Source organism: Quercus lobata, chromosome 10 (assembly GCF_001633185.2).
Source record: "Quercus lobata isolate SW786 chromosome 10, ValleyOak3.0 Primary Assembly, whole genome shotgun sequence".
NCBI lineage: Eukaryota > Viridiplantae > Streptophyta > Magnoliopsida > Fagales > Fagaceae > Quercus > Quercus lobata.
Window position 1 is genome coordinate 21,886,834 of NC_044913.1, and position 14,795 is coordinate 21,901,628.

General features: G+C 42.6%; 2 protein-coding genes across 2 annotated transcripts; both read left to right on the plus strand.

The window, feature by feature from the left end:
- Positions 1-5,119: 5,119 nt before the first annotated feature.
- LOC115964507 lies at positions 5,120-5,845 on the plus strand. The gene has a single exon (XM_031083805.1). The coding sequence runs from the start codon at positions 5,120-5,122 to the stop codon at positions 5,843-5,845; it is 726 nt and encodes a 241-aa protein (XP_030939665.1).
- A 391-nt stretch (positions 5,846-6,236) lies between these two features.
- On the plus strand, positions 6,237-6,749 carry LOC115964508. The gene has a single exon (XM_031083806.1). The coding sequence runs from the start codon at positions 6,237-6,239 to the stop codon at positions 6,747-6,749; it is 513 nt and encodes a 170-aa protein (XP_030939666.1).
- The last annotated feature ends 8,046 nt before the right edge of the window (positions 6,750-14,795 follow it).

The window sequence follows — 14,795 nt, forward strand, 5'->3', positions numbered from 1 at the left end:
GATCAATGGAATCTCACGCGAATTGGAGAAGACCCGGCTTTAGATGTCTGGATGGCAAATGTGAGTCACTATGTTTTTAAAATGTTCAATGAAGGTAAAGGTTATGAACAATGTAAATTTTTCGGAGAGAGATTTATTATTCTATATTTACGCAAGTTTGGTCGCCTTCTTGGAATGGATCACTCCACCCTGTCTTTCTACTGGAATTTTTTATTCAGATTGTTACAATTTAATTTGAAATTTTATTTGAATTTTCCTATTGTTGTTACTATCATATATTATCATTCCAATTGTTCAATTAGAATCTAAAATTGGAGTCCAATTTTACTATACACGTGTACAATCTAATTATTTTTAATTTTGCTGTCATGTGCAGAAGCTAATGAGATGAAATTAATAACACATTAAACACTCATGCTTTGGGAATCGATAGTACCAATCTAAATCTATTGGATCTGCTTCGTGATAATACAACTATGAAGGATGTATAAAAACACGCACAAACCCCTCTCTCTATAAAAAGAGATTGAAGAGAATTTTTTTTATCAGCCATGGAACTTCAGAGGTTTTTTCTTCACATAAATGCCTATCATGTTACAAAATGACCCATCGTAAAACTACAAAATGAGTACAACTCTGAGGGGTTTTTTTTTTTTTTTTTTTTTTAATTTTAAATTTTTTAAGCTGAGAAAATTTCATTCACCAATAGAGATTGAAGATTCAAAAGCGTGAATGGATCTTTTAGATAAACATTGTCACCAAGGTTCATCTTTCTGTGTAAAATATATATACTGCTAAGTTTTGCTAATGAAATTTTTTGGTTAATAATATGAATTTAGATTTAACTGAGCCTTTTAAACATGAATAAACTCATGATTAATAATATATCCATTCCCGTGCGGTAGCACAAGGCTACATACTAGTTTTTTAATAAAAAGAAATGACATATCATTTAAAAATGTCAAATCATAATTTCGTTAACCACATAAGCAACACTACTAATAAAAGTTAACAGAAAGACTTATATTGCTTATTTTGAAAACTTAAGGGACCAATTATGTATACTTGAAACTTGAGGGACTAATTGCACACATAGGGTAAACTTTAAGGACTAATAATGTAGTTTCACCTTTTAAATAACAATGACAAGTGGTAGTAGATTTTAATCTCCACATTTTATTTAGTTAGTGGGTAATGTGACAGTTTCTCATTAGAATAAAAGAAAATTCTAGGTAAAAAAGTACTGGATATAAGCCAAACCCATATGGAGCTTTTTATATGTAAATATTAATTTTTAATGTGGGTTCTAGTTAGCTCAACTAGTAAAATCTCTGATGGTTGAATAAGATTTAGGGTTCAATCCCTACCTACATTAAAAACTGATTGATGTCTTGGTTTGATGATAAAGAGCTATCATCAAGAGCGGACGTTATAGGTTAAAACTTATTCTCTCAAAAAAAGGATTTAAATATTAATTAAATAAAATTTATTCTTCTAAGAATTTATCATCCCTATTTTCAGTTATACTAATAGTTTTATTACCGTGGTGAATAACAAATCAATATCCCATAGATGTTTTAGGATATGCAATAATGTCCCTTTGAAATGGATTTACTATCTAATTTACCTCTTGTACTGTCGTTAGGGTTGGGGCCCAGGATATTAATGTCTTTAATAAAGTTAATACACCTAGTTCATTTCAGCCTTGCATGTATGGGCACCATTAGAATGTTAAGGGCAGCATCAAAGGCACACCTTTTAGTCACGTATGATGGGGAGTGCCAGAATAATGATTAAATTTATCATTAATTAATGATTTAGGTTTTCAATAATTTCATAGTCAGCACCAAGAGTTTTGTAGTTCAACTAACATGTTTTAATTTTTCAATTTTCAAATAGGGATATTCAAGATTTAAATCTCTATTCTCTAAACTATTAGTTCCCAAAATAATAATATTACCCTCCCTACAACTTAAGCTCGTGTTCATCATATCTGTCTCTCAAATTATACGACTGTAAGTTAAGTTTGTTTCTCTCCCAGCTAAATTACCAGACCGTAATCTAGAATTAATTCAGACAAACTCCAATTCATAGGCCTGTAATACGTTGTACTAAGTCATTACTAGAATCATAGTTATACAACTTAAGAGTTGTTGTGAATTACACGTTAAACCATAAGATAGCTGTGCCATAATTAATACACAAAACAATAATATGGTTCCGCTAACTTCACGCCTAAACTCACAGGCAATGCTAACCCAAATAAATCATTGATAACAAGAATTACAACTACAAATAAACTATTTGTGTGTGAGTAACTGTGTATATATAATTATATATATGCTAGTATATAGTCTCGTGCATATGTATGGGTATAATTAAAAACAATCACAATTATATAATTCAAATTATACATTTTGTTTTGAGAAGATGTTCAAATTATATATGATATTAGCTGATATTAGCTTACACTTTTTTAAATTATACATTTTTAAAATATGTAATGGTTTTTCATTATATATATAATTTAGAATTTAATTGTTTTAGACTTTTCGGTTTTTATACCTAATAATTCACTTGATACAAAATTTTAAAACTTAGATAGACATGTGACGGAAAATTGGACTCCAATTGAAATCCAATTTATAATCTAATTGGATTTGGACTCTTTGATTTTTACATCTAATAATTCACTTAGTACAAAATTAAAAATTAAAAAGGACATATGACGCAAAATTGAGAATCCAATTAGAATTTAATTGGGTTTCTCTTTGAACTTTTGTCTATTAATATATATATATATATATATATATATATATATATATTATAAAACTCTCAAACATAAATAGACCCAAAACTTTAATGCACTCAAAGGTGCCCTTGCACTAACACACTAGACAAAGCTTAGTCTTTAATACTCTTTACACTTTTGAGTGCGCTTGCACTATCATACTAGACAAAGCTTACACTTTAACCCTCTCAAAAGACAAAGTTTTGATTCTAACTCTCACATATTTTGTAAGACATATATATATATATATATGTGTGTGTGTGTGTGAGAGAGAGAGAGAGAGAGAGAGAGAGAGAGAGTGAAAAATAATTTATCTTCTAGTGTTTGGTTAGTGGTTACAACTTTGAAAATGTTAAATGTATTGTGATGGTGGTAATGGTTATGGTGTGGCCGTAGTAAAAGGCGATAGTGATGACATAGAGGCATTTCTAAACTCTAGACCGTAGTCTTCGAATTCAAATTTACATTTCAAGCTAGTAATAGTACTTTAAATTTCATTTGGAACAAGGTTTATTAAAATATTGTTTCCTACTCAAACAAGAATAAATTTCTTTTCAACACTTTGAATCAAATTCACCGAAGTTATTACTTGTTCTAATGTATAAAAGTAAAGCCATGATATTCACTTTAAAAAAGAGAGATATTCTCAAAGCTAGAAAAAAATCCCAAAACATTAAAACTGAAAACATGATATAACACTATAACAGACATATTCCTCGTACGCATATTTCCTTTCAAAAAGAGAAAAGAAAAGATAGAGAAGGATATAATTCCCATTATTTTAGATTTTGTTCTACTACACTTGTATTACTTGTAAAACACAACTTATCTACAAAGAAGTCTTGAGACACAAAATTTTGATAAAAAAATTTGGCGTCTACTAACGTGACAGATTATTAATGGTAAGTAGAAAAAAATGATATTAATTGTAAGCCCATATAAAAACCAGTAAAAACTTAACAACTCAATGGGTATGAAAAAAATTGTCAAATAATCCTTATTTACTTAGAGTATTTGTATCAGTTTGTACAAAAATTTATATTTATTTTAGTATAAGAACTTACTTTCGATTTTACATACTCACTTTTCAAAACACTTTGTAGGGACAAAGGCTCAAAATCATATAACGGGCCTTGGGCCCCATACGGGAAGATTAGCCATGTCCGAGGAAAAGAAGTGGGTGCAAAAAGGGCTCCTAGCACAGTTTTCGTGGATAGGGAGACATTTAAAGGGCGGTCCGAGGAGAAATGCCTCCTCGGACGTGATGAGTATGGCTCGAACGTGATGAGTCTACTAGAAGAACCCACCCTAACGGACATTAGTAGCAGGGAGGAGTCCCACAGACCCACGGGAAAGAAGGAAATGTAAGGTGTCTAAGGAGAGGCAGCTGCTGCCGCATTAAATGCGTTGCAGCTACTTTTCTGGCTGCATTAATGTGGAGAGGACCTGTAAACAGTGCTGTCTTGGCCACCACAACTCACAAAAGGCTGGAAGGGGGTGTCCGATGAGACAAGCACTCATGTAAGGGTCCGAATAACCAACAAGTGTAAGATCACGATGGCTTCAAGAAGACTATATAAGAAAGGGAGTCTCCATGAGAAAGGGGACAGAAAAAAGGGAGGAGAAGAGAGGAACAGTACAAACAACCGTAGTCTTTGAGCAGGGACCAGCATACATTCGTCTCATCTCCTCGAACTGAGAATCTATGAATATTAACAAGATTTGCTTGTATTTAATTGTTGTATAGCCCAACTTTAACCACTGTTTACTTCGCTAAGACCTAGTTCTATAGCCCACTCTCTACAAATTCATTGTTTTTGGGTTCCTTGGGCCAAGACCCCATACCTGTTGGGCTTGGACTCCAGATTGTGACCCTACAATTGGCGCCGTTTGTGGGGAGAACTTGTGCCTCAGCAAGTGCAACTATTAGATATGGAAGGATCAGGTCCGTGCCAAACGGGGCCCGTAGACTCCTAACGACAGGACAACTTTCTTAACCTCGAACAGGAAAGAGATCAAGACAAACGACGAGAGGGTAGTGTGAATACCTCCCATATGAGCAGAAGCCGTTCAAGAGGGAAAGGCCATGCATCCCAAAAGTGGGACGGTAATAGGGCTCTACAGCAAGAAATCGACGACCTGAAGAGGAAGTTACGCCGAGCACAGTGAAGGCATCCCTCCACCAGTCCGGATACCAGCGATAAAGAGGAAAATGAATACAGGCGAAGGTCGAGAACCCCACCAAGTAAAACTTTCTCCTATAAGGAAGAGCAATCTCACAAACGCAACCACAAAAGTTCGTCCTACAAGAGCCTAGTAAACGACGCTATGAGCAAAGCCCTGGACCGAATCTCCCAGTCACCCTTCACACGCAAGATAGAGGGGGCTGAACTTCCTCGGCGGTTCCACCAACCTACTTTCACCATATATAATGGTCAGACAGACCCCGTAGAGCACGTAAGTCAGTTCAACCAGAGGATGGCCATCCACTTCAAACTCGAGGCTTTGATGTGTAAAGTATTTCCATCCAGTTTGGGACCCATGGAGATGAGATGGTTTGACGGCCTCAAGCCGAACTCCATAAATTCCTTTAAGCAGCTAACCCAGGCCTTCGGCTCTCGCTTCATCACGAGTAGTAGGATTCCTCAGCCCTTGGATTCCCTCCTGTCCTTATCCATGCGAGAAGAAGAGACCCTGAAGGCTTACTCGGATAGGTACTGGGAGATGTATAATGAGATAGAGGGCAATTATGATGACGTTGCCATCAGTACCTTCAAGAAAGGCCTGCTGACCGAGCACAGTTTAAGGAAATCCCTGATCGGGAAACCGGTCACTAGCCCGCGCCAGCTCATGGACCGAATCAATAAGTACAAAAGGGTCAAAGAGGACCAGCAGATGGGTAAGGGTAAAGCGAAGGTTGTCCCTCAGGAGAGGAGGGACTTCAGGTCAGACCAATTTAGCAATAACAACCGACCGAAAAGAGATTACACGAAGCAACTTGGATTCGCCGGTGCTCAGGCAGTCCATGTTGTGTTCCGGGATCCATTACATTAGATTTTGGAGAAAGTCAAGAACGAACCATTCTTCAAATGGCCAAATAGGATGGCAGGCGACCCCACAAAACGCAACCAGAACCTATACTGTCAATACCACCAAGAATCGAGGCACACCACCGATGACTGCAGGAACTTGAAGAACCACTTGGACCAGTTGGTCCGAGAGGGGAAAGCCAAGTCATCTCTTGCATCATTCCAATGGCCGACAAGAATGGACGAACGTCGAGACACAGCAAAGCGCCTTGAGACCGCCCATTGGCACGATAAATGTCATTCTCGTCGCTCTAGGAAGAACAGGCTTCCATCCTTCCAGAGTAATGTTAATGGCCTGACTCCTCGCTGAGGTTGACGACCATGAGTCTAAGAGGGCTAAGGGGACGGCCTCACCCATGCTAGGATTCTCGAATGAGAATAAGGTTGGAACTATTCAACTCCATGACGATGCTCTAGTCGTCGCACTCAAGATTGGGGGATATGACGTGAAAAGGGTATTAGTCGATCCGGGTAGCGCTATGGAGGTAATGTACCCCGACCTATATAAGGGGCTGAACCTGAAGCCCGAAGACTTGACGGCATATAATTCCCCTTTGGTAAGTTTCGAAGGGAAAACCGTTACTCCGAGAGGCCAGATTAGGCTACCCATACAAACTGGCTCGGACATAGTGGAGGTGGATTTCATAGTGGTGGATGCATATTCGCCCTATGTCGCCATTGTAACTAGACTGTGGCTTCATGCCTTAGGGGCTGTTTCTTCTACCCTGCACCAGAAGGTGAAATACCCTTTGGAAGGTTGGGTCAAAGAAGTCATAGGGGACCAAGCCATGGCTCGGCAATACATGGTGTCCGCCATCTCACGATGGCCGAGTGCTGAACCCTCAACCTCTACCGAGAACGGCTTATAGCAATTAACAACCCCGGCCATGACAGGCAGGGGACCAGCCGAGGAGGCAAATTGCGAGGATTTGGAAAAGGTTCCTGTGGGCACTGATCTGGAAAGATTCTTTCAAGTCGGCTCGGAACTACCTCCTAAAGAGAAAGCATTGCTGATTGATTTCCTCAGGGAAAATGTGGACGTGTTTGCATGGGACGCCTACGAGGCCTTAGGGGTTGATCCAAACTTCATATACCATCACCTTAACACTAATCTGGCCGCTACGCCCAAGAAGCAACCCCCTCAGCGCCCGTCAAAAGAGCATGCTAATGCGGTCAAGGAGGAAGTGATGAAACTTAAGCAAGCAGGGGCTATCAAAGAAGTTTTCTACCCTGAGTGGCTGTCCAATACAGTCGTGGTAAAGAAGAAGAGCCGGAAATGGCGAGTCTGCGTGGACTTTATGGACTTGAATAAAGCCTGTCTGAAGGACCCCTTCCCTATGCCTCGGATAGATCGATTGGTGGACTCAACTGCGGGACATCCTCGAATGAGCTTCTTAGACTCCTTTCAAGGATACCATCAGATACCCCTGGCTACAGACAACCAAGAAAAGACAGCTTTTGTCACCCCCATCGGAAACTACCATTATAAAGTGATGCCTTTTGATTTGAAGAACACCAGTTCCACCTACCAGAGGATGATGACCAGGATATTTAAGCTGCAAATGGGTAAGAGCATCGAAGTTTATATAGATGACATGGTAGTAAAGAGTAAATTGGTGTCCGAGCATGTGAGGGACCTCGACGACATCTTTGAAGTCCTGAAGAGACACAGGCTGCGCCTCAATGCGTCTAAATGTTCATTTAGAGTGGGATCAGGAAAGTTCTTGGGCTATATGGTAACCCACAAGGGTATCGAAGTCAGCCCGACCAAATTAGAGCTATCCACAACATGCAGCCTCCTCGAAACCCCAAGGAGGCCCAAAAGCTCATCGAAATAATCGCCGCTTTGAACCGTTTTACCTCTCGTTCGGCGGATAGGTGTAGGCCTTTCTTTCTCTTGTTAAACAAGTGGAAAGGGTTTGAGTGGACTGAAGAATGCGCCTTGGCCTTCCAACGGCTCAAAAAGTATCTGCCTCGACCACCAATCATGTCTAGTCCTGAAGCCGACAAGGTTTTATTCGCCTACATCGTCGTGGCCCCTCACGTATTGAGCTTGGTACTGATCCGAATGGACAACGGCGTACAACAACCTGCCTATTACGTGAGCAAGTCGTTGTACGAGGCTGAGATTCGTTACCTCCCCCTGGAAAAGGCCATCCTGGTGATCGTTCAGGCCACGCAAAAACTCCCCAATTATTTCCAGGCACACACAGTCGTTGTTTTAACCCAACTCTTGCTCAAGTCTATACTCCGAAGTGCCAATTACACAGGGAGAATTGCTAAGTGAGGGACCATTCTTGGTGCCTTCGACAACAAGTACATGCCTCACAACGCCATGAAGGGCTAAATCCTCACGAATCTGGTGGCTGAGTTTGCTGAACCCTCACTAGAAGAAGGGAGAGGAATGCTAAGCATGGATGAAAAATTGGTTGGCACAGTCTCTCAGCAGAGGCCCACTTGTTGGAAAGCATACGTCGACGATGCAGCAAATCAAAGGGGCTCTGGGGTGGGACTAGTCTTGATTTCCCCCGAGGGGATTACCATCAAAAAATCACTAAGACTAGGCTTTTCGGCCACGAATAACAAGACAGAATATGAAGCCCTATTAGAAGGAATGTCTATGGTCGAGAAATTGGGCGAGAAATCCATAAACATGTTCTCGGATTCAAGACTTGTTGTAGGTCAAGTAAATGGGGAATTGGAGGCAAGGGATGAAAGAATGCAAGAGTCCTTAGGACAAGCTAAACGCCTGTAGTTGCGTTTTAACTCTTTTAGCCTACTGCACGTATCCAGAAGCGGAAACACCCATGTCGATTCTCTTGCCATGCTGGCCACCTCCTCGGCTCAAAGTTTACCTTGGGTTATACTTGTGGAAGATCTACATAGGCCCTCAATGGTGAAGGTCGAGATGATACATGTCCACAGCATCAGAGCGAGGCCTAGTTGGATGGATCCTTTAATATTATTTTAAAGGAGGATGTCTTACCCGAAGAGAAGAGTGAGGCCGACAAGATTAAAAGAAAGGCTTCCCGATTTTAGCTGTTCGAGGACTTGAAACTGTATAAGCGCTCATTTTCAGGACCGTACTTGCTCTGCGGACACCCTGACGCCATGGAGCTTATCTTAGAGGAATTGCACGAAGGAATTTGCGGGAGCTATACAGGGGACAGGTCCTTATCCCATAGAGCCATAACCCAAGGTTACTGGTGGTCAAACATGCAGAAAGAGGTGCACGAATATGTGAAGAAGTGCGATTAATGCCAGATGTTTGCCCTAAATATACAACAACCGGGCGAGATCCTTAATTTGTTGTCTAGCCCTTGGCCGTTCGCACAATGGGGCTTGGATATCCTAGGGCCATTTCCTAAAGCAGTGGGGAACAAGAGGTATCTTCTCATCGGCACTAATTACTTCACTAAATGGATTGAAACTGAACCACTGGTAAACATCAGAGACGTGGATGCTAAGAAGTTTGTTTGGAGAAACATCGTCACCAGGTTTGGAGTCCCTCACACCCTGATCTCGAACAACGGTCTTCAGTTCGATAGTAAGGCTTTTAGAAGGTACTGCAGTGAGTTAGGAATTGCAAATAGATACTCTACACTGGCTTACCCCTAGGGGAATGGGTAAGTCGAAGTTGTCAACAAGGTCATAGTAAATGAGCTGAAGAAGAGGTTAGATGACGCGAAGGGGAGATGGGTGGAAGAGCTGCCACATGTCCTCTGGACGTATCGAACCACGCCGCGCAGATCCACAAGGGAGACCCCCTTTTCGATGACCTATGGAGCCGAGGTTGTCATTCCGCTAGAAGCAAACTTTCCGACACTGAAGACCAGCTCATTCTGTCCTAATGGCAACAACGAGCTGCTAGAAAAAAGCTTAGACCTTATCGAGGAAAGAAGGGAAAGTGCAATGATCCAACTCGCCTAGTACCAACACAAACTTAAGCAAGGTTATAACGCCAAGGTATAGTTAAGGCCACTAGCACTTGGGGACCTAGTATTAAGAAAAATTTTGAGCATTGCAAAAAATCCAATATGGGGAAAGCTCGGACCAAATTGGAAAAGGCCATATCGTATCACTTCGGTGGCCGGCATAGGGGCCTACTTTTTAGAAGATTTGGATAAGCATGTTGTGCCACGTCCCTGGAATGTAAACAACTTGAAAATGTACTATTATTAATGAAAGTTCATACTCTTGATGTACCCTTCAATTGCGAAAAGCCTTTGTGTTACCTACTATGCACTTTCATCTAAGAGTTAAATAGAACCCAGGCTCTGCGTGGCTCTTCGGACCACAGGTTTGAGGGAAATTAACCACTACGCATTTTTATCTAAATGTTAAATAGAACCCAGATCCTGCGTGGCTCCTCGGACCACAGACTTGGGGGAAATTAATCACTACGCAGTTTTATCTAAGTGTTAAACAGAACACAGGTCCTGTGTGGCTCCTCGGACCATAGACATGGGGGAAATTAACCACTACGCAGTTTTATCTAAGAGTCAAATAGATCCCAAGTCCTGCGTGGCTCCTCGGATCATAGGCTTGGGGGAAATTAACCACTACACATTTTTATCTAATTGTTAAATAGAACCCAGGTCCTGTGTGGCTCTTCGGACCACAGGCTTGGGGGAAATTAATCACTACGCAGTTTTATCTAAGTGTTAAACAAAACTCAGGTCTTGCGTGGCTCCTCAGACCACAGGCTTGGGGGAAATTAACCACTACGCATTTTCATCTAAGAGTTAAACAGAACTCAGGCCCTGCATGGCCCCTCGGACCACAGGCTTGGGGGAAATTAACCATTACGCATTTTTATCTAAGTGTTAAACAGAATCCAAGTCCTGCATGGCTCCTCAGACTACAGGCTTAGGAGAAATTAATCACTACGCAGTTTTATCTAAGTGTTAAACAGAATCCAGGTCCTGCGTGGCTCCTCGGACCACAGGCTTAGGGGAAATTAACCACTACGCATTTTTATTTAAGTGTTATACAGAACTTAGGTCCTGCGTGGCTCCTCGAACCATAGGCTTGGTGGAAATTAACCACTACGCATTTTTATCTAAGTGTTAAACAAAACTCAGGTCCTGCGTGGCTCCTTGAATCATAGGCTTAGGGGAAATTAATCACTACGTAGTTTTATCTAAGTGTTAAACAGAATCCAGGTCCTGCATGGCTCCTTAGACCACAGGCTTAGGGGAAATTAACTAATTCGCATTTTTATCTAAGTGTTAAACAAAACCTAGGTATTGCGTGGCTCATCGGACTACAGGTTTGGGGGAAATTAACCACTACACATTTTTATCTAAGTGTTGAATAGAATCCAGGTCCTGCGTGGCTCCTCGAACCATAGGCTTGAGGGAAATTAATCACTCAGAAAGGATGCAAAGTCATGGGGGAAGAGTCTTTTTCTCTTATTCTTACTTAGCCGTATTACTTAAACTGCGAATAATGGATTATCATCGGAAATCTAGTAACACAATTGAGATTCATTCACAATGAAAGTAAAAGTTAAAGTAGTAAAAATAAAGTTCAAAGAAGAAAATATATCATTCATTAAACTCCAAAAAGAGTTATCTTACAAACATTAACAAAAGCCAAGGAAATAGAAAGCGGAACAAAACAATTGCAAAAGAAACCCTACACTAATGTCCTAGACTTTATCTTGGGTTGAACTTTTTGCAACGCCCTCAGCCTCTTGACGATCATCTCCTGCTTTGGGTTTGGGTTCGGCATCCTTGGCTTGCGCGACAATGTCTTTTATTGTGAGGGTGTCCTTAGATGACTTTTCTTTGGCTAGTGGTTGTGCCTCTTCGTCCCTCCCTTTCCCTTCAAGAATGATGGAATGGGGAGTAGTGGTCGGGGACTTGGGGTGGAAGGGAGCTCCTCAGGAGGATCCGAACCAGGAATCTCACGAATATCCTCAAGGAAGAAGATATTCTCGATCCTCCTAAGTTCGGAGTCCGCAGGAACTGCCGCCCAGTCCATGGCTACTCCCCAAGACTCGGTGACGTAGTCCCTGCAAACCACAGCCACCTCCTCGGTCAACCTGGCTTCAGTGTCTTTCACCCCGTGCTCATAAGAGGCTACCATCGCAGCTTCAGCCGCCTCTCTGGCCAAACGAGCCGCCTCCTTCGCCTGTTGCAGCTGTGCCTTAAGGTCCGAGACCATCGGTCGCGAGGTTTATTTATGTTAAATGAAGCTGCTGGCGCATGTCCTCGACTTGCCTCGTTGTGGTCTTAAGGTCCACTTCAGCGCTATCCCGAGCCTTGATAGCCTCTTTAATCTTCTCACTTAGGCGCTCTTTTTTCGTCCTAAGGGCACCCACAGCTTTCTCTGCGGTGAGGCGGGATTGAACCTCAGCGTTCACCTCCTCCCGGGAATTCTTCACCCACTCCTTGGCCACGAAGATTTGCTGGGTGACCTGCATAGAAGTAATGGAAGAATCATTAAAACGAAAACAACAAGTAGACGAGCACAGAATAGGGAACTTGAACAAGGGAGAATCTTCGTTTTACCATAGCGAGGTCTCTCTTCAATGACATGAAGAGGTCTGGTTGCCTAGTGGTTCGGAGTCCGTCCATGTCGCGAGGTAGAAAGAAGGGCTGCTGCAGGACCTTGGCGAGATACGATGCCTGTCCTTGCTGGGACTCCCAGAGGGTTGCCTCCCACTGGATAGGGGTGCCGTCCAATTCCAATCGGGGAGACCAAGTGCGTAGCTCCCTCCTAAGGGCAGCCTCATCTCGGTTGTCAACGGACTTTGTCCTTTTATCTTTGGGCTCTTTGCCTTTTTTCTACTGTTTGGCCTTTTGTGGGCCGACCTCGCCTTCCTCTAGTTCTTCGACTGGCCTTTTCCGCCTCAGGTTTGGAATGGGTTGCAGTGTGGGGTCAGTGGAAGGAGGAGGAAGGGTGGCAAGAACTTGCTCCTTAGGGGCATCCTTGGAGGATTGCCCTTTATTCTTGTTGGACATAAGACCCTTCAGACTGGATCTTGGCTTTAAGTCCATACCTTCCTCTTTGATTTCTTGGCTTGAGTCGATCCGAACAACTATCGGTTCAGGGGAACGAGCCACCGAGAAGCTGTCAAAATCCAAGCCAGAATCAAAAAGCTCTACGGGCCTTGTTGATACCTCGCCCTCTTCGTTGAAGTGGAAATGATCGATTTCGACTTCAAGGGACGAGTGCGTGGAGTCAATTCCCTCCCCTGAAATGACTACCTCCTGGGGAACGCGTTGAGTGGGCAGCTGGACTGGCGGTAAGTCTCTCCGGGCTAAGAAGCCTGGCATAGAAACGTCAATGCGGGCTAACCGGGGACTCCCAGCCCTTATCGCCTAACCCACGTCCACAAAGGCACGAGAAAGAGGCTCGTAGTCCAAGATGAGGTGAGCGGCCCGCAACTGCTTGTCCTCGGTCACAAAAATCTCGGACCTTAAGAGGTAGTTTAGAGCTTGGATGTTGACCAGACTGATCCTCAGAGTAGTATGTTCTTTATCTACAAAACATCCAAAGGAAGGGTTATGTTAGTCCGAGAAAGCAAGCAACTAAAACCGAGACCAAAACAAGTGAAAGGAAAACTCAAAACTAAGGTCCCCGCCGAGGGACCTGATCCTAAAGTGTCCCACCTGGTGCTCCCGCTCTAACTGGGCAGCGAAGACCGTCATGCCATGCTCCGGAGACAATCAAATAATCGTCCTTCAAGCCTTTGTTGGACTTGGGAAGGCAAGATATCAGCTTCACCTCATTGGACCTGGATTTCAGGTAATACGACTCGGAAAGATAATGGCACTTGTACAAGTGAACAACATCGTGCTACGAGAGGTCGAGATTCATCTGTTCATTCAGAGCGTCTACGCACCCTAGAATCCGGAACATATTAGCGGTGCACTGGTGGGGGGCCAACCTATGACCGCGCAAGTAATCCCTAGTTATCCTCCCCATGAGAATTGTCATTCCTCCTTCTATGAAAGCGATTATAGGAATGACGACCTACCACGTTCTCTCTTGGTTAGGATTTGGTCCGAGTAGCAATATTCTAGACCCACTCCTTGCGGGATACGGTATTTGGCCCTAAAACCTTCCATGTCGGTCGGAGAATCTACTAGGCTCTTAAACTTACCCATCCTATTAACCCTAGGTGGCATGGAAGAAGGTTTGCTAATGAAAGGAGGCCGAGGAGAACAACAAAGAAGGAGAGTTAGGGAGTACGGGGAAACGAACACTTAGGGAAGCGCGAGTTCTAAATCTCCCAAGCTTTCAAAGGATCCGCCGGGAATTCTTACAGAAATGGCTATGGACTTTTGAGTGTTTTGCGAGAGAATGTGCTGAAGTGCCCTGGAATGCTTGAGTGTCTTTTCTAAAAAAGGAAAAGTAATCTCCCTCAGAAGCCTCATATAGCGAAGAAAAAATAAACGGGATTACTCCCGCCCAAAGAATTGGAGGAACATCTACCGTTGATTAAGCGCCCCACCGTTGGATGCAAAGGGACATAGAGCCGCCTGGTGCAATTAATGGCGCCTTGTGGACTACGATACACCAATAGTAATAATGAGACACGTGAGACGGCATTCCCTCATGCGTGAATCGATAATCTATCCATTAAGGGTGTGTTTGTTTTGGGTGAAAATCACTTCTGAAAATGTTTTTCCGAAAATGGGGGTGTTTGGTTGGTCTGGAAAATTCTATTTTCTGGAAATTGATTTCCATTGACCGAAAAAAAATGGCTTTGACTACGGAAATCATTTTACACTTTCATTTTCACTTCAAAATATTTCCAGAAAAAGAGAGAGAGAGAGAGAGAGAGAGAGAGAGAGGAAGAACCGTCGACTGCGACCGAGATCGCGATCCAGTCCGACGACCGCGCGCGAGAGAGGAAGATCCGAGAAATGTAAGGTGTCTAAGGAGAGGCAGCTGCTGCC

What these genes read in the sequence shown, in the direction of transcription:
- LOC115964508 (XM_031083806.1), top strand. Translation starts at nt 6,237, where the DNA reads ATGCTAGGATTCTCGAATGAGAATAAGGTTGGAACTATTCAACTCCAT.
- LOC115964507 (XM_031083805.1), top strand. Translation starts at nt 5,120, where the DNA reads ATGAGCAAAGCCCTGGACCGAATCTCCCAGTCACCCTTCACACGCAAG.